This window comes from Phodopus roborovskii, unplaced genomic scaffold, assembly GCF_943737965.1.
Source record: "Phodopus roborovskii unplaced genomic scaffold, PHOROB, whole genome shotgun sequence".
In the NCBI taxonomy this organism is placed as follows: Eukaryota; Metazoa; Chordata; class Mammalia; order Rodentia; family Cricetidae; genus Phodopus; species Phodopus roborovskii.
In genome coordinates, this window is record NW_026126480.1 from 58,207,993 (window position 1) to 58,227,823 (window position 19,831).

Sequence of the window (19,831 nt, forward strand, 5' to 3'; positions counted from 1 at the left end):
CACCCCATCTCACCCATACAAGATAGTAAATACTCATTCTGATAGATGTTGGGAACTGGGGCAGAAAGAATAAACAAGCTAATAGGCAAGCTCAGCCTTCGCTTCTCAAAAGTCTATTGATCTTTTGTTTTCTTTCTTCTTTTGAGACAGGGTCTCACTCACTGTATAGCTCAGGCAGCCCTCCACTTCATTGTCTTCCTGCCTGAGCCTCATGAGTGCTGGGGATGCAGGTATGCACCACCATGCCCAGCAATAATTTGTAATCCGAACAAAGAAACTATCGAAATGGAATACAAAGTGATACACAGGATGGAGTGCTTGTGTGAATGGACTGTAGGTGGAAGAAGTCAGGCTTCCCAAGCTCGGCATGGGGGAGGGTTCCAAACGAAAGGGAAGGCTGGAGTGATACACACCATGTGGTGCTAGACCATCCTAGGGCATGGGTGGGCATTTAGGGAGGCCTTTATGGAACTGCAGATGGAGACATATGGAAGTGTGTATGGATTTTCCCATACACCTAAGTAGATGCATATACACGGATGTGCACGTATGTGCGTGCACGCATGCACGTGTGCACAGACACGAACACATGCACACACATGTACTTCTTGGTCAGTTAACATGGCTTAGACAACTCTGCCCTAGAAACCGTCAAGCCCCCAGCACACAGACTATGTTTTCTGTTGTTCACCAACAAAAGTAAGCAGCCTTCCTGGAGAAGTGGCCAGTTCAGCATGCAGAATTATCTTTCCGATGGAAAAGATGAAAAGCCTGCATCCAGAAAGCTGAGAATTGGTAGTGATTAGTAGTCTGGTGATCTGTGTTATCTGTTGGGCCAGGCTGTATCAAGCTCCCACAACCAGGACTGGAGGTGGCGAATAGCCCAAATGACCTCTATGCTATCTGTGTGACTGAGACCAGGCCAGACTCTTCCTTAGGCCCTTAAGCTAATACAGGCAGCCTATCTCTAGAACCCCTCTTCTAGGAAGACATGACATGTACCCTGAGTTGTTTCAATATAATTATACTTCCTTGTTCGCTGAGATTGTATTACACCAGGAAGCACCCCCCTCCCAATCATAAGGGTCTTGAATACGTTGGGAAAGGGTTGCCTGACACCGGGCTCTTTAGAAGTCTTGATCCAGGTCAATGAAGTCAATCTGAACTGAGTTTTCATTCTCATCTTTTCCTGGTTCGCTTTTCTGCCTGACATCTTCAGAGGCCCCTCACAGGCTGGCCTCAGACTTCCGTTTGTCCTCCTGCCTCAGCCTCCCAAGTGTTGGTAGCACTACCACCAGGCCTGGCCAAAAGCTAACTCCTTCAAATCTTAATTTTCTAAACACTTATTTCTTTGTGTTGGGGCAGGCTTGTGTCATGGTGCATGTGTGGAGGTCAGAGGTCAGCTAGTGAGAGTCAAAATCCTGTGGGTTCTGAGGAAGCAGCTCCGGTAGTGAGCCTTGGCAGCTTGTTCATGTACTCACTGAGACACCTCACCAGCTCGGTCTTAAGCCTTGCTAAGTGTGTAGTCAGTGATATTAAATATGCTTTCAGTCACCTGCAACCATCACTGCCACTCATCAGCTGAACAATGGAAACCACGCCTGTCAATCAACCACCCCCCCCCACACACCTTGGGAATCCCTCCATGCCACCAGCCCTGGCATCTGCCCCTGGACATTCTCTCTGCTGTTATTATCTTAAGGTCCCTAAATCATTTGCCTTTTTTTCCATTTTCCCCACTGTGATGTTTTCCAGGTTCACAAAGTTGAAGCCTTTGTTCAAATACCCTCCCCTTTGGAAGCCAGAAGCATTTTGTGGGACCTGAGCATCAAGCATTCAAAGAAACATGCCTAGTGTGTAAAACTGTCCAAAACACTGAAGGGAAATATTCTGAGTCTCTGTGCAGAAGCTCTGATCATACAGAGGAACGTGGAATGGAGTCCCCACTGTGTGCTGTGAACAGCTAGTCCCTTCCAGAACATTCCAAGCAAACAGGACTGGAAAACCATAGCTTCACCATAGTGGAGAAAGCTGATGGAAGCAGCCCAGGCAGGCAAACAGGGTCAACATCTGCCATGGTGTCCAACTGTGTGTGCTGCTCATATGGATTGAAGATGGAAGTCATCTCTTGGTCTTATACCAAGACACTTGGTGAAGGGATCAGACAGATTTGCTGTTGATCTTAAATGCTCCACCCCCTCCTCAGGTCTCAAGTTCTGGGGTTATAGGCTTCTACCACCATGCCTGGTTGCTTTTAATTCTTTTAATTATGATAAATTCATGTTGCTTGTGCAAGTGGTTCATAACAGAGAATGAGCTCAGGGTGTAGGAAGATTTTCTGTATCATCTATGAGAGTCTTAAAATAATTCTTTTAAAAATGTGTTTGAAAAGGAATTACGGCCAGAGGCAGATGGGAGAAAGCTGTGCCAGAGGCAGAAGGGAGCAGAGCCAGCTGGGGCCAGGAGTCAGGGCAAACTTCTGAAGCTCTGTTTCCTTGGGTGAGACATGCGGGGGCAGGGGCGGCTCTCTTGTCTCCTGGCTCTGATGGCTTCCTCTCTTCCTCCCCAGCTCTGAGCTACTCCCACTCTGCATCCACTCCTGGGATACCTGCTGGCCCTCGGGTGGACACCCTGAACTTCTGGGATTCCCAGGAATGTGGAACCCGAGCTCCACACCCAGGATGCCTTTCTGAAGACATGGTCCCTGTCTTCTAGGTGCCTGCACTTCACCTGGAACAGTGGTAACAGCACTGCTGAGCATTCTAGAACCCCACAGCCATGGGGAAGGGCTTTAGTGAAAAGGCAGTGTCCTTGCGTGTTTGCTTGCTTGCTTGTCTGTCTTTGAGACAGGGCCTCCTGTCACCCAGTAGCTACAGATGACCTTGAGCCTCTCATCTCCTGTTTCAGCCTCCTGGGTGTTGGGATGACTGGTGTTTTTCTTAAGAGCAAGAATATTTCTTTACAGACTTCAGCATACATTCAGTGTGTGAGATTTGACCCTGATTGCACCCTGTTATTTGACCTATAGATTTCACCTGTTTGTGCCTGCCCACCATTGCCTTCAAAGTAAGGGAAACCTGAGTTCCAAGGCTGCCCTTCTCTGTCTCCTCTGGCAAGAAGCTGCTCTTAAGTCTTGTATTTTGTCTTTCAAGGAGCACATGTCAGATGCTTTGTAAAATGTCAACGATCCCCTTGAAAATAAATTGATTTTGTTTTATTGTCTACAAAATGAATTCATTTAAGGAAAATCTAGTAAAGGGGACCAGAGGAACAAGCAGTCCACAGATAAAATCTTGAAGGCTCATCATAGGAAAAAAAAAAAAATGGATCAAAGAAACACTTTGAATCAATGGTGTTCTGCCTTGGGATTTTGGCAGTGGGACAAAGAGCTGACACTAAGAATGTCCCAGACTAGGGGCAGGGAGCCCACCCAGGGTGGGGTGGGGGGAGCAGAGTAGGATACTAGGTTCTCCCCTAGGTGCTCTGGTGGGGGGCGGGCAGGGAGGTGCTTCTAGATGGGTGTAGGGTTAAGCTGGACTTAACTAAGCCAGCTGTGACATCAGTCTTGGAGCCAGTCAAGCAGGGGGAGCAGAGTAGGGGCTGGCAGTTCCCAGAAACCCCTGATAGAGACACTCAGGGTCTTCCCAGGCCAGGGCTCAGAGCCAGCATCACTGCCATCATGCTCCCCAGAGAACTCCCTACTGACAGAGCCTTGGCAGCCCCATTAACAGGGACACCTGGCTGCCGTAGCTCTGCATTGATAGTCCCCACTGAGTGTGTGTGTGTGTGTGTGTGTGTGTGGTTGCTCTGGGTTCCAAGAGGGTTGGCCTGCTCTTGACGAAAGGTCAATAGTCCTGCAGAGGACAGGCCTTCCTGTTGGGTGTCTGTGTGTCTGTAACTGGCCCCTCTTGCTGCTTCAAGCTGCTGCAGAGAAGGTAGGATGGATGAGGGCCAGGGAGCATACAACCATGTTTAGGAAGCCAGGATGCTTGCCAGAGGTTGGTTTTGGGGAGCAAACAGTGACCATTGAGGTCACATCACAAAGCAGGTCACTATCATAACTTAGCAGTAAGGATTGAGAATCACTATGCTATGAATATTTTAGGCTCTCATCTTCAGAAGTACAGTGACTACATACTTGGAGGCCAGAGGAAGGCCAAGGGGAAGGATGGAAGCCTGGGGCCAGGGGTAGTTCAGGGGAAAGATGGAGATCAGAGGAGGAATGAAAGTCAGGGGAGGGATGGAATCCAGGGAATGATTGTTACACCCAGTCAGGGAGAATGCAGGGCAGGGTTGGGGCTTAGCTGCAGCTTCATGTACTGAAGCCCAGGTCTGGGGATGGATACTTTTTGGCCCTGGAGGAACACAGTGTGTTTGGTTCACATTTCTCACCTCTACTGTATGACCCGGTACAGGAAAGCTGATGCCGTGGAGAGCGGTGTCAGAGGCAGGAGGTTTACTTGGAAGCTGGTGACCTCTCAGAGGCAAATGATGCTGAGGCAGAGCCCTCTCCCTCCTTAGACTTGGCAGGTGGCTGGGGTCAGGTGGGCCTGGGTTGGGTGGAGGACATCCACCGGCAGCCAGAATGGTTGGGCTCTTCTGGGTCACCCAGAAGTCCTTACTAAGAAGACCTACCCCGTGATTATCCCTGGGACTCCAGCCCACTTGGCCCCTCCAGCCAGTCTTTCCACACATCTTTTCTACCCTGGGCAATAGCTTGTGGACTGAGTCAGGCCCCACAGCCCCGCCCAGGTGGCCTTGACATACTTTGAAGACTTTTCTGGGTTTCATAGTTCTCACTGAAGACAGGTGAGGCCAGGAAACTGCAGCCCTGGGGTGAGGACTCACCAAGGGATGTACCTTGCCCCTGACATTCTCTTTTTCTCTGTCCCCCTCCCCTAGCTGCTATTTTGGTCCTTCCTCCATGATGGTGCGGGGTGAGCCTCTTTTCATGTCAGGATGCCAGGCCCCTGCCACCCAGTAAACAGCTGAAGGATGTGGTAGGAGACAAACTTTCCACTAAGATGACTTTGAACTGGTTCCTTCACACAGGGGCTCTCCTGCTCCTCCCAGCCAAGGGGGACCTATCCCATCTCACCAAGCCAGGCCAGAGTATCAAGGTCATCTCTAGAGGGCTCCCTGAGGAGCAGCTACATTTCAGTGTCCCTGCCCACCTCGAGGACCCTCATGGGGGTCTTCACGGATCTGCAGAAGTGGCAATCTCGTGCAGGGAGATGGAGAATGGAGTTTGTCGGGTACACCCTGCAGGCGAGCGTTTGAGCCTTGGAGCCTGGTGGCCAGCCCACTAGGGAAGGAGCCTCAGGTGGCATTCACACAATAGAAGATACAGGCAGGAGCCTTTAGTATGGACCTTGCCACCCTCCAGAGGCCACTCAGAGTGTGAGCCAGGGCCTGTTCCCACCATGCCAGGCAGACAGTTCCTAGCCTCAGCTTCCTCCACTGGGGCCCAGGGCAGCCAGCTGTGTGTTATCTCAGGATTGAAGCCCGCCATTATCAAAGTCACTGTCAGCATCTCTGTTAAGATGGGGTGGGAACATGGTGGATAAGAAAACCATCCCCCACAACAGTGAATGCTCTCTAAACCCTGAGTCTTTCTCCAGTCTCCCTTATGTCCTTCATCTTCAGTCCTTGCCTCTTGTGCTCTGAAGGCATCTCCCCCATGACCCTCATACACCTCTTTTCTACAACAAAGATGTTTCTAAAGTTCCCTCTTATCAGGCCTCTCCCAGGCCTCAAGAACAATGACCAACACTCTGGGGGAATGATACAGGTGTCCAAGACACCTGTGATGGTCTTTCTTACTGGTCCCTGATCCTGGACTACATATGGCACAGCCCAAATTTGGATGCCTCTGAGAATATTTTTATTTTCTTGTCCTGTGAACTCCTATCCATCATTCAATAGCCAGCTCAGTTATCCCCCTTTGTCCCATTTTCTCCCACCACACCCTTTTAGACACGTCACTGTAGCAATGTGGTGGTGTGCTGGGCAAGATGAGGATGGCGTGTTTGGGTGACGCCAGAGCTTCAGGATGATGTTTTCATTGAGACTGTTCAGTGCTGGCTTCAGTCTAGATGTTTCTCCCCCAAACCTCAGATCCATTCAATACAATAACCATCATGTTCGAGGAACAAGTCTTTAGTAGCTACAAGCCTTCTAGTGTGGGGAGATGCCCATACTTGCCCAGGGTGTAGAGCCTGAGGGGGCAGAAAAGGCTTTCCTCCTGTCTTGCCCCTCTAGGCTTGATCGTTTGGGAGCAAGGGGTTGCCAAGCAGGTCACTGAGGTCCTGTGGGTTAGACATGATACATCCTCACCATGTAAGCAATGGCTCCCCATTGGGCCTTTTGAATTAGGAGCAAAATTGGTGCTGCATGTCAAGCTATGTGGCTTCTGGCTAGCCACTCAGCCTCTCTGGCCTTGATTTCTTTGTAAGTGGTGCAGATAATCCTTTCTCAGAGCGCCCTTATCAGGATGATAAAACCACATCCACATGGCAAATGCTGCTCACCTTAATTATTTGTCAAGTTTGCTATCACCATCCACAACCCAGTCTGCGAAGTCCCCAAGTGTGAGGGCCAGGTTCCATTCTTCTCTGTCCACCCAGAGCCCAGCACAATGCCTAATTCTCTGTGCATGTTGAACCATCAATGTCCCTGAGCTCGGGTTCCAGGAGGATATGTTGTCCTAACAGGGTATCTGGTATTCCAGTCCGTCTGCCCCCTTCCCCAAGCTCAGGGCTCCAGAGCAAGGCAGGAGCTCCTGCTGGGCCTAGCTGCCACACAGGGAAACAAGTATGCAGATTACTCTTCAGTCTCAGGAGCCAGACTTGTGCATATCACCTTTTAGTGTGACATGTGGGAGCACTTGATGTAGAGCCCTTGACCTTCCCAGCATGGTGATTTTCTATGCACACCCAGCAGCCAAGCTTCTGCTAGCAGAGGGCCAGAGAGGGTGAGCAGCTGGCCTGAGGGAGGCAGCACAGGATTTATGGGATGGCATGACACCAGGAGTAGAGCCAGGAGAGTGCCCAGCCCGCCCAGCAGCTTCGGCTTCTCCCCTAGGAATCCCCCACAGTGGTCAGGAGACTTATCTGGGTGGTACCTCAATACAGATGACCACATCTCGGACAGTTGCCCCAGGAAGCACCTGTGGCTGGTACAGCAGGGACAGGAGCTTTTAAAAAGCAGGCCCATCAACCAGCACCCTAGATCCCAGAGGGAGGCTGGACCCACAATCTGCAGGCAGCATTGAGTGGTGGCTGCAGCTAGGCTAAAGTCACTAGCAAGTGGTTGAAATCCCAGCCACGCAGCCTGGACCACAGCATCTACTGGGGAGGTGCCTGGACTGTCATGGGTGGGGTGTGGGAAGCCAGGGGATGCGGACAGCCAACTCCTCTGGCAGAGCCAGCTGGTGCACAGGCCTGGGAACATCTGGGCAGCTGCCCTCCACCTTTTGCATGGCTTTGGCCGGTCTCTCCTTTCCCTGCGTTTGACCAGAGTGCAGGCCACGGTGGATGGCAGCCCTGACATTTCTGCCCAAATGGATCAAAGCTGCCTCCGTTTTGCCCACAGCTAGCATGGCACCCCAGCACAGTGCATTCAATTGTCAGGGGAAGGTGGCTGCTCTTAGACCACCTTTCCCTTGAGAGTATTTGATGGGAGTATTGAAGCACCAGGCTTACATCCTAAGGAGCTGGGTATATGTGTGGAGGAGGGTGGGGGGCGGTTATGCACTCTCAAGTCCCCAACCAACCACAGGATACCCATCTCTCATCCCTCAGGGAACGGCCTTAAGGTGTGTGTTCAGATATCCCTCAGGGACTGAACCTGGGTGGCTAGAGCACAGATGTACTCGTACATGGTGTCAACTCCTTCCTTAATTCTTTCGGGAGCTTCTAGAACATTCCACTGCAAGGACTTGAGCTCCTCTGCCCTTGAGAAAATGTATGCTGCCACATGTGCACATATACACACATGAGCACACACAGCACACACAGAGCTTAAGGAATTGTCATGACACACCTCATTTTCACTCAGCAATCATTTAATCTCAGGAACTCAAGACAGGCCACCATAGCCTGGCTGGAACCCTCCAGTTTTGTGAAGTTTTCTGAGGCTGTGGGGATGTCCTCTTTAAAGTCCTGGATGCAGTAGCTACATTCACCCAAAGCGTTCTTGTCAGTCCAAGTGGATCTGTGGGGACTCAGAGCTTCTAGCAGGCTCTTGCCCTTCAGGCAGACCCCTGCTCTCTTCCCCCAACTGAGCTGCCTGTCCCTCCATTCTGTGGCTGTGCAGGGACCCTCTATAAACCCTAAGGAACTCAAAATAATGTCCAGTTGTCCAAGGTTAGAGATAGAGGTCCAGCCAGTGCCCCTGGTGGACTCAGACACCTCTGGTTGGCCATATTGGCCTTGACTTAAGTGGGTGGGAGCATGTGTTTGTCTTGGTTACTCTCAGCTGACAGTGCCCAGGAAGGCTAAGTCCCATTCTAAGTGGGTGCTTCTCTGATTGCATTCAGACAGCACTGCCTTCCTGAGTGATAATGGTAGCCCCTGACCCAGGACCTATCTTTGCAGCAGTGGGTGAGCTGCTCAGCCCCTTGATAGTTTCCCAAGACTTAGGATCAGAGTACCTGACTTGGCAGAGTGAGCTGAGGCCTCAGAGTTACCTAGCATGACCCTGTCAGAGGTGCCACTGCCAGAAGTGGCCAGACCCTGCTTGCTCAACCCAGGACTCGGTGTTCACATGGTTGGTCACTCCTTCTGCTCCAGGCTCCTGCAGGTTGATGGATGGGTGGAGGATGAGGGTCTGGGAGGATGCCCTTCCACCTCTGCTAGGGGCCTCAGCCTCTTGGAAGTTGATGGGTGGTAGAACTGGAGAGTGTAGGGAGGGGCCACCCATAAGCCTCAGGCACCCAGGCTAGGCTGGTCCAATGTCATCATAGTCCTCCTCCTCATCGGTGGAGTCTGGTTGGGGCTCAGGGGGTCCTGTGGGGCCAGAAGGATCAGCTCAGCTGGAGGCACAGTCACTACCCCTGTCGCCATGCTGTGAGACAGTGAGCAGTCCACCAGCTACCTCAGCACCAGAGTCACCGTCTGAAATCATCTCACCCTGTTGTCTGCTGCTACCTCCAGCCAGAACCTTGTGTAATCCAGAGCTGAGGTCCAGACCGGCGCAAGGAGGATGGGCCTTACCCCATCTTTACCAGCAGCCTTACCACTACTGACACCCCCCCTGTGTGGCCAGCCAGCAGCTTCTGCTTGAATGCAGTGAGTTCACTTCCTCTAACAGAAACCTCCAAATATTTCTCCATCCTGCTCACACACCCCACCCCCACCCAGCCTCTGCCCCAGCTACCTGGACATTCAAATTGCTCTGCTGGAGGGTGGTGGGGTGGTGCCTGGAAGTTCTGGTACCACTCTCCAGAGGAGGTGCTGGAAGTGTCACCATCTGCTGTCTCTGTGAAAGACCCAAGCTAGTTACTCTCTGCCAGGAGCCAGCCTGAGGAATCAGGAGAGCTAAGTCTGGAGTTAGGCAAATGGGGGAAATGAAGGCCCAGAGAGGGGAGGAGACTTGCCCAACGTCACACAGCTGCTCAGAGTTTGGGCTCTATGCCTCTTCTGGGTAGGTTGGACATAGGACTGGGAGCTTGGGAGGACACACAACTACCTGAAAACATTGCCTGAGAGCCAGCCAGTTCCAAGTTGGGGGGCTGCTCTATGGGGGGACTCCTCTCAGAAGAAAACACTTGAGAGTTCCATGGGGGTGGCTTGCTGCTGGGACTGTTGCAGTAGTCCGCCCCAGAGGAGGTGCTGGACCCACTGTTGCTCCTCATGTGGTACTGAGAGCCCAGAGAGGGAACATCCGCCACACAGGGTATGGGGACAGCAGCTGGGATGTGGGAAACATGCAACTCTTCAATACCTGGGCCAGGAAAAGAGAGAAAGACGGAAGCAAGAGGGCTTTAAATCAGACTTCCAGCAGGACGCACTGCTTATGGGAATGTTTAGGGCAGAAACACTGGTTGAGAGAAGTTTCTTCTAGTGCATCCTAAGGTGAGCTGAGCTACTGAGTTTGGAGGCAAGGTTGGCACACTGCTTACTTTCTCCAAAACCTAACCACTGTAGACTCACCTTCCTCCAAGGGTGGCATCCGAAACCTGTTCTGCTGGGCCTCCTCCTCTGTGACCCGATGCCTCTGGGAATCTGCAGGAAGCAGGGTAGGTGGAGATACAGGCTCTGTCTCCTACCAGGAGCCTGGAGGAGGACAACCTTGACTGGGACAGGGCTCCATTTCATCTAGGGTATCTCAGGTCTACCATGGACCAGTGTGGAGACAGGGAGCTCCTGGCTAGAAACCTGGTTCCCCCCATGCCCAACCCGTGCTATAGATGCTCCTCATAAGGATATAACCAACTGCGGGTTTGCCTACATGCCCTGGTTGTTCCTCACAAGGATGTTTCCAAATCTGCTCACCCACGTGCCCTGGCTGATCCAGAAATGGGCTTGTATTTGTCTTGGGAGGTACTTCCTGGGGGTGGAGGAGAAGCCACATGGCCGAGAATCACTGTACCCTGCTCAGCTTTAAGCTCAGGATCTGGCTTAAAAATGTGGGTCAGTTCTTTGAAGCCTGGCAATGACTCTGTATTCCAATGTCATAGCATTTGGGACACAACATCACATCCTACACACCTGGGCTCAGATGTCCCACAACCAAACATCACCATGGACCCTCCTCTGGGACCCTCCCAGAGATCCCGAGTCAGCAGGCGAACTGGAGAAGCTGCCACTGCCCAGTGTCCACCTTCCCCTGCATTACCCTCGGCTACCATGGTGGAGGCTCCCTGCCCTGCCCCCCCTCACAGCTAGCAGGCTTACGTTCTGAGTGGAGGGATGGAAGTGAAGGATGCCCTTGCTGTCCTGCTGTGTGGAGATGACAATGATGTCTTCTGCACCATATTGATAAAAGCAAAACCCTAGGGACTTCACAGCAACATCAAAGGGATCTGGGGCTCCCCAACTTTTAGGGTTCTGATATTTGGGCAGGGTTCTGTCACATATAGCTGAACTCTGGTACTGACTTGATTTTACAGGAGGTATAAATGGGGCTCACTCAAGTATTTTTTCTGACATGCTCCAAGGAGATCCACAGAGGTGCGGGACTCTGGACTCGTCTGTCATCCAAGCATTGCCTGGGCCCTGATGCAAGTGCTATCTTCCCTGGTCCTGTTCCCAGCAGACAGTGGGCCAGCTAGACAAACTGGCTAAGGTGTGAGCTAGCATGGTAGTGGAGGGGCTGGGCAGGCCAGAATAAGACATGGTTTGGGGAGGATGAGTGTGCAAGGATTTGCCTGAATTGTGTCTCACTTGGACCCTCAGGGTTTGCACAGCCTCAGCATCCTTAGATGCGTGTGCAGGACCTGGTGATGGTATTGAGATAGTACCCAGCCAGAGACAGCACAAGAGACACTCCCGTGCAGACAGAGCTCCAGGGTCACAGGGCACTTTGAAAGTTTCAGTACAGGGAGCTATAGGGAAGTCCTGTGAAAGCCCTGTGGGCATCAGCTGGTGCCCTCCTGCAGGTCCCAAGCCCCTGGAGCCAGTCCAGCACTCACTGTAGAAGGTGGTCAGGGCCACAGGCGGTTGGGAGCTGAAGTCATAATGCTCATAGTCGGAGTCGGAACTGGAGTCCGAGTCCTCAGGGACCCGGGACTGGATGAACAGCGTAGGAGCTAGGGAGAGAACAGAGGAGTGGGGGACAGGGTCCAGCACTGAGGTGGGCAGAACACTTAAGGGAAGAGGTTGAGAGCCCACTAGCAGGAAAAGGGGACAGAGTAGCAGGTGACCTATTTTGTTTTACAACACAATGAGATGAAACTCAAACTCTTTGGAGGCAAATCATGTCCTAAAGGTTGTGTGAATGTGTGACAGGTCTCTCTCTCTCTCTCTCTCTCTCTCTCTCTCTCTCTCTCTCTCTCTCTCTCTCTCTCTCTGTGTGTGTGTGTGTGTGTGTGTGTGTGTGTGTGTGTGTCCAGCCCCAAGAATAGCAGCTTTGGTTTTTGTTTGTTTGTTTTAGATAAGGGCATCAGTATGTATCCCTGGCTGACCTGAACCTCTCTGTGTTAATAGGGCTAGCCTTGAACTCATAGATACCTGCCTGCCCTGCTTCTGGAAACCTAGGATTAAAGCCACGTGTCACCGGCCACCACACCCTGCACCACATTTTGACAGGTTCTCTTACTGGGACCTGGAGCTTGCTGAATAGGCTAGGCTGGCTGGCCAGCAAGCCCCACGGGCAGCCTGTTTCACCTCCTCAGCACTGGGATTGCAGCCCCAGGCCACCATGATCAACTTTTTGCATGGATACTGGGGACTGTATTTAGGTCTTCATGTTTTCAAGGCACACACTTTAACCAACTGAGCTGTCTCCCAGTCTTCACCCCCTCCTCAGATAGGGTCTCATGTAAGCCATGTTAGCCTCAAACTCAATATACAACCAGAATGACCCTGCACTGCTGACCCTCCTGCCTCTACCTCCCATGTGCTGTGCTGACGGTACAGGAGTGCACCGTCACATCTGGGTTGTGTGTGTGCTGCTGGGGACTGAACCCAACCAATGTAGCCACACCCCCAGCCTTTGTTCTGGAAGGATGATGGTGGGTTCTGTGGAACACCTGGGTGGGAAGCATCTTAAGAAGTGACATCACAAATCTACTAGCTAGTGAGCAGAGCTAACGTTTCCTCTGAGAACCAGCACCCTAAACATTTCTCTTGTATTTGCTCAGAACTCAAAAGCCCAGGTTTGGCACAAGGTTGAACTAGAAAGTCATCTGTCTGCTAAGTCAGAGAGACCCTGAATTGCTCAAGGCAACACAGCCCGTGCATAGTCCGGCCCGGGCTCCTTTTCTGTCGATGCCACTCTGACCTCAGCATTGGTGACCCTCCAGAGTCTACCCTCCCGTCCTCCCCTGCCTTCTCCCACAGGTGACATCCTACCTTCTTTGGGAATGGTGATGGGGACAGCATGATAGTTATTGACTCCTGCTTGGATGGCAGTGGGCAGGTGCTGGTGGTTCGCTGAAACAGGGAGGGCTAAGGGAAGGGAGCCTTTTGGGTTCCAGGTTCAAGGACACATCTCCTTCGCTCCACACCCGACACAAACACAGAGTCTGCTTCTCCTGAGAAACCTCCACTAGTGGGCTCCACTACTGAGCATGCTGGGAAAATCCTTCCCATCATCAAGATTTCCCCAGGCCAGAGCTGTATGGTCCTTGCAGGACCAGTCCTGCTGGGGTTCTTTACACCTCACATACTGGGGGAAGCCTGTGCCTCACAACTGCAGTTTCCTGTCCAGTAGCCGTCACACCTACCGTATCGTCCTTTGGCTTTCAAGAGAAGAACCACTATGAAGATGAGGGAGACAAGAAAGAGACTTCCCAGGACAATACAGGAAACGAGGAGTGCCAGCTCTCGAGACTCCTTGTCCTTCACATTCAGTGTCACAGAAGATTCTGGAAATGAGAACTGTAACTCAGGCAGAAAAGGGAAGGGCTATGGGCCCCTTTTGTTCCTTGCCTTGCCTTTCCACCTTGATGAAGTGTTCCCATTCTCTTTTTCACCATTTTCCCCATCCCCTCTTCATTCGGATCTTCTAAGTGCCTCATATATGGAAAGTGCTCTGTGAGTGCATATTAAATGAACAATTGACTAAATGCATTTACTGCCTGAAACTCTCCTCTGGCTCCCTCTCCCCCACCTGCTCTCCTGGCCTTCAGCACTTAATGTTTGTTCAGTAGACAATCACTTAGTATCACTGTGTGTCAGGCATTATATCCTAGAGTTGCAACATGGTGACATTCTCACAGGCCTGGGGGCTCTGCCAAGTGGGGAGATACAAGTTGGCTGTGTCTGCTTCCTCAGAGGAAAACACAACACTGGGTCAGTCCTCACGTTCTCCCCTTTCCTTTCTGGCTGCTACTGGGATGGTTTGGGCTAGGAAGGGAAAGTAAGATTTGGTACCCAGAACCAGTGTGAGGGGATGCTGAGTGAGGGGGGCTTTTGGGTGCAAATCCCTGGGGCTAAGGGAAATGTTGACAATGGACCCCCACCTGGTTCCAAGAGACCTAGTCTCTCTTTGCATTTTGGAGTAGGTATGACTCTTCACCCTGACTTCAAAAGGGGACAAGGGAGCTGCAAATCCTGCCAGCCTCGTTCCGTAGCCTGGGCAGCTCCTAGAATCTCACTCCTGTCTCTGCTCTTTATCCATAGCCGGGGCCTCTAGCAGAACTCCGGTCCTTCAGTCTCTCTTCCAGGCCCTGTCCTGCCCCATCTTGAGGGTCTGAGGCAGGATGCAAGTGCTCCAGGCAGCAGGGAAGGAAACCCAGTCAGTGCTGGACTTCTACGTGGCTCTTAGAGCACAGACCCATTCTAAGTGTTAGGAAATGGTTTCATGAAATAACTTCACAGCAGATCCCTAGAAAGAAGTTTTAATCACCATCCCAAACTCAAGGGAACCTGAGGCTCAGAGATGTGACCACACAGAGCTAGCAAACACAGCAGGAGCCAGCCCTGGGGATGGGCAAGCTGCACAGAGTTAGTAGGCACACCTGGCACAGGTCTGGAAATAGAGCTGAAGTTTCAAGTGCTGGCCAGCAGGGCTGCTGTCACCCTAACTCTGAACCTCAGCTTGTTCCTCAGATTTTAGAGAGGCTTCTCTCAGTTGATTCATGATGAGGTGGGGGTGTAGAAAGGCTTGGGAGTTAATGAAGGGAGGGAACTAGACCCCATGACTACTTCTTGGTACCCCACCACCTGGCAAGGTCAGGAGTGTTGCACCCAAGTAGTTCCAAAGCACTGAGGGTCTCTCTGGATCACAAGGATTGAGAGAGAGAGAGAGAGAGAGAGAGAGAGAGAGAGAGAGAGAGAGAGAGAGAGAGAGAGATAGGTCCTATATGGCTGTGGTTCTATATGTCAGGATGCCCTCCACCAACTGAGGAAATAGTCTATTGGTGTGATTGGTGGCCCTAGAAACAAGTTGCCAGCTGTCCCCAGGCAGACGTTCATGAGTGTATGATCACAAATGCATACAGAGGCACCTGCACTGCTACACTTACCTATCGTGACCGGCACTCTGGAAGGCACTTCAGAAGTGGACAGGTTCTGATGTCTCCGGGAGCCTGTTGGAAAGTACCACCCATGTCCTTGGTGAGTTTCCTGAGTACCTATTATGTGCCAAACCTTGTTCAGGAAACTGCACAAGACAGACAAATTCCCTGGAACCAAGGAGAGTTCCCATTGTGGGCACAAGGGTACAGAAACCGAGCCCCTAGCAGTAAGAAAATCCCTAGGGAGCTGGGTGGGAAGATGCTTCAGTTAGAATCTTCTTCCTGTGTAAGCTGCTGCAGACCCTGTGTCCTTTTCCCACTCAACTTTCAGTTTGCTCTTTGGGACCTCGGGAGCTAGAGCTATGTCCTCATTAACGTAATGAATCTGTTTCCTAACTTGTGCAGCTTACAGAGCCCAGAGCCATAGCATCCCAGTCTTCAGCTACCTGGAAAAGCATCCCTTACTCTGAAGCCACAGAAGCAGAGGAACTGCCCCAGTCCTCCTGGCTACTAAACAGCAAAGCTGGAACACTGTGTTCCTGTAGGTGGGGACCTCACCTTCATACTATAATGCCTCTGTAATAGGAATAATGGCCTCACTTTGTGTGACAGCATGTGAAGAGACCATATTCATTTGTAGTTTATTTCACCACACCAGCCACACTAGGACTTTTGGTGTTCCTTTCCTCTCTTCCTCCCTCCCTTCCTTCCTTGAGGTACTGAGGTTTGAATCCAGGGCATCATGTACACCAGGCAAGTGGCCTACCACTGAGGTACACCTCCGGCTTGCATTTATTTATCATTATGGTCCCTAAGACACCAATGCTGTGACTTGCCACTGTGGTCTTAGAGTTGGCGAAGTACAGTGGAAACCACCTCCTACAAGTGGGTGTAAGACTCAATTGAGATAAGCTACTGAGAGCTTGGAGGTACATGGCATATGACTATAGCTCCAGACACTGTCGTACATGTTATTACCATCCGTGTTTCCTAATCTGAGTGTCCCAAAATCATCACCTTTGTGACAGCAAACTGGCTTCACCTACTGAACCATTCCATTCAACAGGGACCAATTACTAAGCACATAATAATGACTCCCTTGATAAATACTTAATGCATGAACTTGGGTCTGAGTTGAGCATCTTGCAGAAACAAAACACAAAAACCATTCTGATCCATTAGTAGTGTCTGTCTGAGCATGGTAAAGGCAATGGATTTTCTTGGGCCAGTATCTGCCAGTTGCTAAGCCATCTGCAGGCAGAAACAGAGGCAAAATTTGTGGACTAAATCTAGTGGTGGAGGGGCTGGGGAAGGTACCTGAGCAGACGACTCTGGCTGCCAGCGATTGGCTGCACAAGTTAGAGTTGTTGAACCTCCAGGAGCAGTTGCTGAGGGTGAATTCGTCTCCCTCACAGGAGTAGTACATTCTACCTGCCAGAGTATGTGGCAGCCCCCTGGGCCAATCCACCTCCGATCCGCAACCCAAGGACCGACAGAGCACTTTGGCCTCAGAATCATACCACTCGCTGTCACACACGGTGCTCCAGACCCCTCGGAAATATACCTCCACCTGCCCTTCGCAGGAGTCAATGCCTCCAGTCAGGCGCCAGGACTGGTGCTCTGTAGGCAAGTGATAGAGTCACGCTAGGATGTTCTGAGCCCAGGCCCCTGCCAACTTAGAACCCCCAATGCAGAGATGGGCCTAGACAGCCCTATGTGTTTTTCCTCTTGTACCTATGACCCCTTCGCACACCCCACCTGCTCTGGCCAGCCCTCTGGTGGGACTCTAGATCCTGACTGCTCAAAGTGTGAGCTGTGGACAGGCAGAAGCAGCTGCATCTGGGGGTTGTTACTGATCACTTTACTAATGCCAGTGCTGTGGATATAAACAAGCAGCACAGGTGGGACCAGAACCCCTGGTCTCTAATAGCTCAACAGTGATGGGGTGGGTAGTAGATAGGACTCCCTGCCTTAGTCCCATCCCAAATATGTCACCTCCTTCAGGCTCACTGACTGACCTGAGCACACCACTCCTGCGTCCTCCTTGTGACCACAGTACCGCTCTCCAGGCAGCCCCAGGCAGTCCCACAGGTAGGTCTCGTTCCCGGTGCAGTTCACCTGGTCTCGGTGGATGGGACCTCGGCCCTGGGTGAAGTGCAAGCCTCCCAGAGCCTGCACTGCCCAGCCGCACCTCAGTTGCTTGCACACCACGTTTGAGTCTTTCAGGTCCCATGTGTCATCGCACACTGTTCCCCATTCACCGTGCTCCAGCATCTCCACGCGGCCAGCGCAGCGGCTGCCACCGTCCACTAATCTCACAGCCTGGTTCTCTGAGGATGGGAGGGTTTGGATGTTAGGGGTGAGGCAGGAAGAGTTGGGTGCTGGACTCAGTGGGAGTGTCTGTAACCTGGAGGGAGGATTGGGAGCCCCTTCTTAACTGAGAACCCAGTGGGCATGGCTTAGAGACAATGTGGGAGGGACTTGAAGGGCAGAAGGCAGGACTAGAGACCAGGTAGGCAAGTCCTCGAGCTTTGCTCTCAGCCACCAAGCCTCAGGGCAAAGGCAACCTGGGAACATGGCAAATTATCTACCTGGAGGAAGAGTGAGCATCCAGGTCCCAATCAGGAAGGATACAGGGAATAAGCAGAGATTGGGTTAGGACGGGGGACCAAAGGGATGTTCTGGATATCTAGCTAGGGAGGGCTTTGCAGGTCACATCTGAGGCAATGCTCAGATCTGGAAATTACACATTCAGTGGGCTGTCAAAGAGGAGCCACCTGAGTTGGCACAACTCGGGAGGCTGGTGGAGGAAGTCTGGAGATCAAAGTTTGGCTACAGTGGTGAAAGCCTGAGGTGTAGGGTAGGTAGGGGGAGGCACATGTACCTGCACAGATGACCCACACCAGCCTCCTGTCGCTGATGTACTCATAGTCCTCTATCTTGCAGAGCTGCCAGTGGGCTCCGTTGCATCGCACGGTTGGTGCCCGCGCCCATGTCGTATTCCCAGCACTGCTGGTGTTCCCAGAGGTGGCCCTGGGTAGCAGCTCCGAGGTGGGAGGCATCAGGTAGGTAGCCTTCTCCAAAGCGCCACAGCCCAGTGCTTCACACACAGCCTGGGTGGTGAGTCTGTCCCGATGTACCACGTATGCAGGCTCCCAGGATGCCCGCAGTAGAACCTCCACAGATCCGCTGCAGCGACTGGTCCCATTCACTAGCCGAACCCCCATCTGCTCCTCTGGAAGGGTCATATTTGAGCAGAGACCTCATCAGATCTTTGTTCCCCCACCTGGGAACGGGGGTGAGGCTGACAGCCTGGGCGATCCAACTCCACCCTGTTTCATGACCTTCCCCAACATCCCTCCCAGCTGTGGGCCTCAGGCCTTCCTGCCAGCAGGATGCAGCTGGGCTGCCTCAGGGAAAGACAGGAGTGCTTCAAGGCCTGACTCTAGTATTCAATTTAAAGAAAAGGTGAGACTTGGGAGCCAATCTGGAGTTTTAGGATAGGTTAAATCTAGTGTGAGAATCAGGGGCTGGGCCCAACAATGTCCTCTCTGGTCCCCCGGTCTCCAGTGGCAACCTTTCATTACAAAACAAAATAAAACAAAACAACAATAATACCCCCACAGAACAACAACCAGCAGGATCTGGGTGCAGGGGCGTTCTTGGACCAAGAGTCCCTTCCCTGGTTCCTGGGCTGCACTGAAGGTATTATCCTAGAGGACATGATGGTGACAAGACCTGCTGCTGAGGTGGGAATGGGTGGCCTCCCTATAGAACCTTCCTTAGATCGCAGGGAGCTTTCTATAGGAACGGTCTGTCTGTTTCTGCTCCCTAGACTGTCCCCAGTGCTTGCTCACATCTCTGCACAGAGTAGGGCCTCAATAAACACATGCAGAGGAAACAAAAGATGGGGCTCATCACGCCACCACAAACCCTGGCTTGCTCTGCACGAATCCCTCAAGTGGCTTGTGGTATACATGAGACTCTCAAAGACAGGCGTTCTCAGACCACAAGGAGAGCCTAACCGGACCTTGTTCTCCGGGTCAGAAGGAAGAGGTGGTTTCTGGAGTCAGGACTTTGGTACTGGAAAATCCACTGTCCTTTCTTATTACTCAGACAGTCTACTTGGTCTCAGGAAATTGACTGCAGGGCCTGGGAAAATGGTTTGCTTACCTGAGTCCAAGGGCACATTTGTGGTGCTGCCATTTCTGTGCTGGCCAGAGGGGAATGAAGATGGGAGGCCTGAAATGAACCAGCAGCAACCAGGGTAAGCGAGCTCTCGAGCCTGGGGGCCATGGAGATGCCCTAATGAAAGGAGCCTGCTGAGGCTTTTGGGAAAATGTGAGCCTTGGCCCAGGTTCCTTTGCTCCCTTCAGACTGGGAAAACTCTCTCACTGGGTGGGAACCACTGCGCTACAAAGTGCTTTCAGACACAAGAGACTTTCTCTAAGGTCCTATTCCAGGGCTTTGCATACCACAATCCATTCACTCTCAACAGCACCGTGCTGTTAGCAATCTCATTTTACAGATCAGAAAGGGAAATGGGAGTGATAAAAATCCATTGCTGGTGCCAGATAGGGTGATTTGCCCCTTCAGTGCCACTGCTATCCACTCTGTCCCAAGAGGGTAACCTCAGCATCTGACCAGGGCTTTGGGCTTCTGTTGGATCCAGGCTATGGGGAACTACAACAGAGCTGAGAGGGAGGG

The 19,831-nt window shown here is 51.9% G+C and overlaps 1 protein-coding gene across 2 annotated transcripts in view; it reads right to left on the reverse strand.

The window, feature by feature from the left end:
- Positions 1-8,057: 8,057 nt before the first annotated feature.
- Cd6 (CD6 molecule) overlaps positions 8,058-19,831 on the reverse strand; it is a 36,248-nt gene continuing 24,474 nt past the window's right edge. The window contains exons 2-13 of one of the 2 annotated variants that reach the window (XM_051193953.1): positions 19,298-19,366; positions 18,009-18,359; positions 17,143-17,454; positions 16,442-16,744; positions 15,134-15,196; positions 13,391-13,531; positions 13,017-13,112; positions 11,636-11,752; positions 10,155-10,226; positions 9,691-9,945; positions 9,379-9,480; positions 8,058-9,008 (exon numbers count right to left, since the gene is read on the reverse strand). In XM_051193953.1, the coding sequence (XP_051049910.1) occupies positions 8,941-9,008; positions 9,379-9,480; positions 9,691-9,945; positions 10,155-10,226; positions 11,636-11,752; positions 13,017-13,112; positions 13,391-13,531; positions 15,134-15,196; positions 16,442-16,744; positions 17,143-17,454; positions 18,009-18,359; positions 19,298-19,366 (1,949 nt within the window). In that variant the 3' untranslated portion in view covers positions 8,058-8,940. The remainder of the gene's footprint in view (positions 9,009-9,378; positions 9,481-9,690; positions 9,946-10,154; positions 10,227-11,635; positions 11,753-13,016; positions 13,113-13,390; positions 13,532-15,133; positions 15,197-16,441; positions 16,745-17,142; positions 17,455-18,008; positions 18,360-19,297; positions 19,367-19,831) is intronic. The other variant, XM_051193954.1, reaches the window with a different exon arrangement.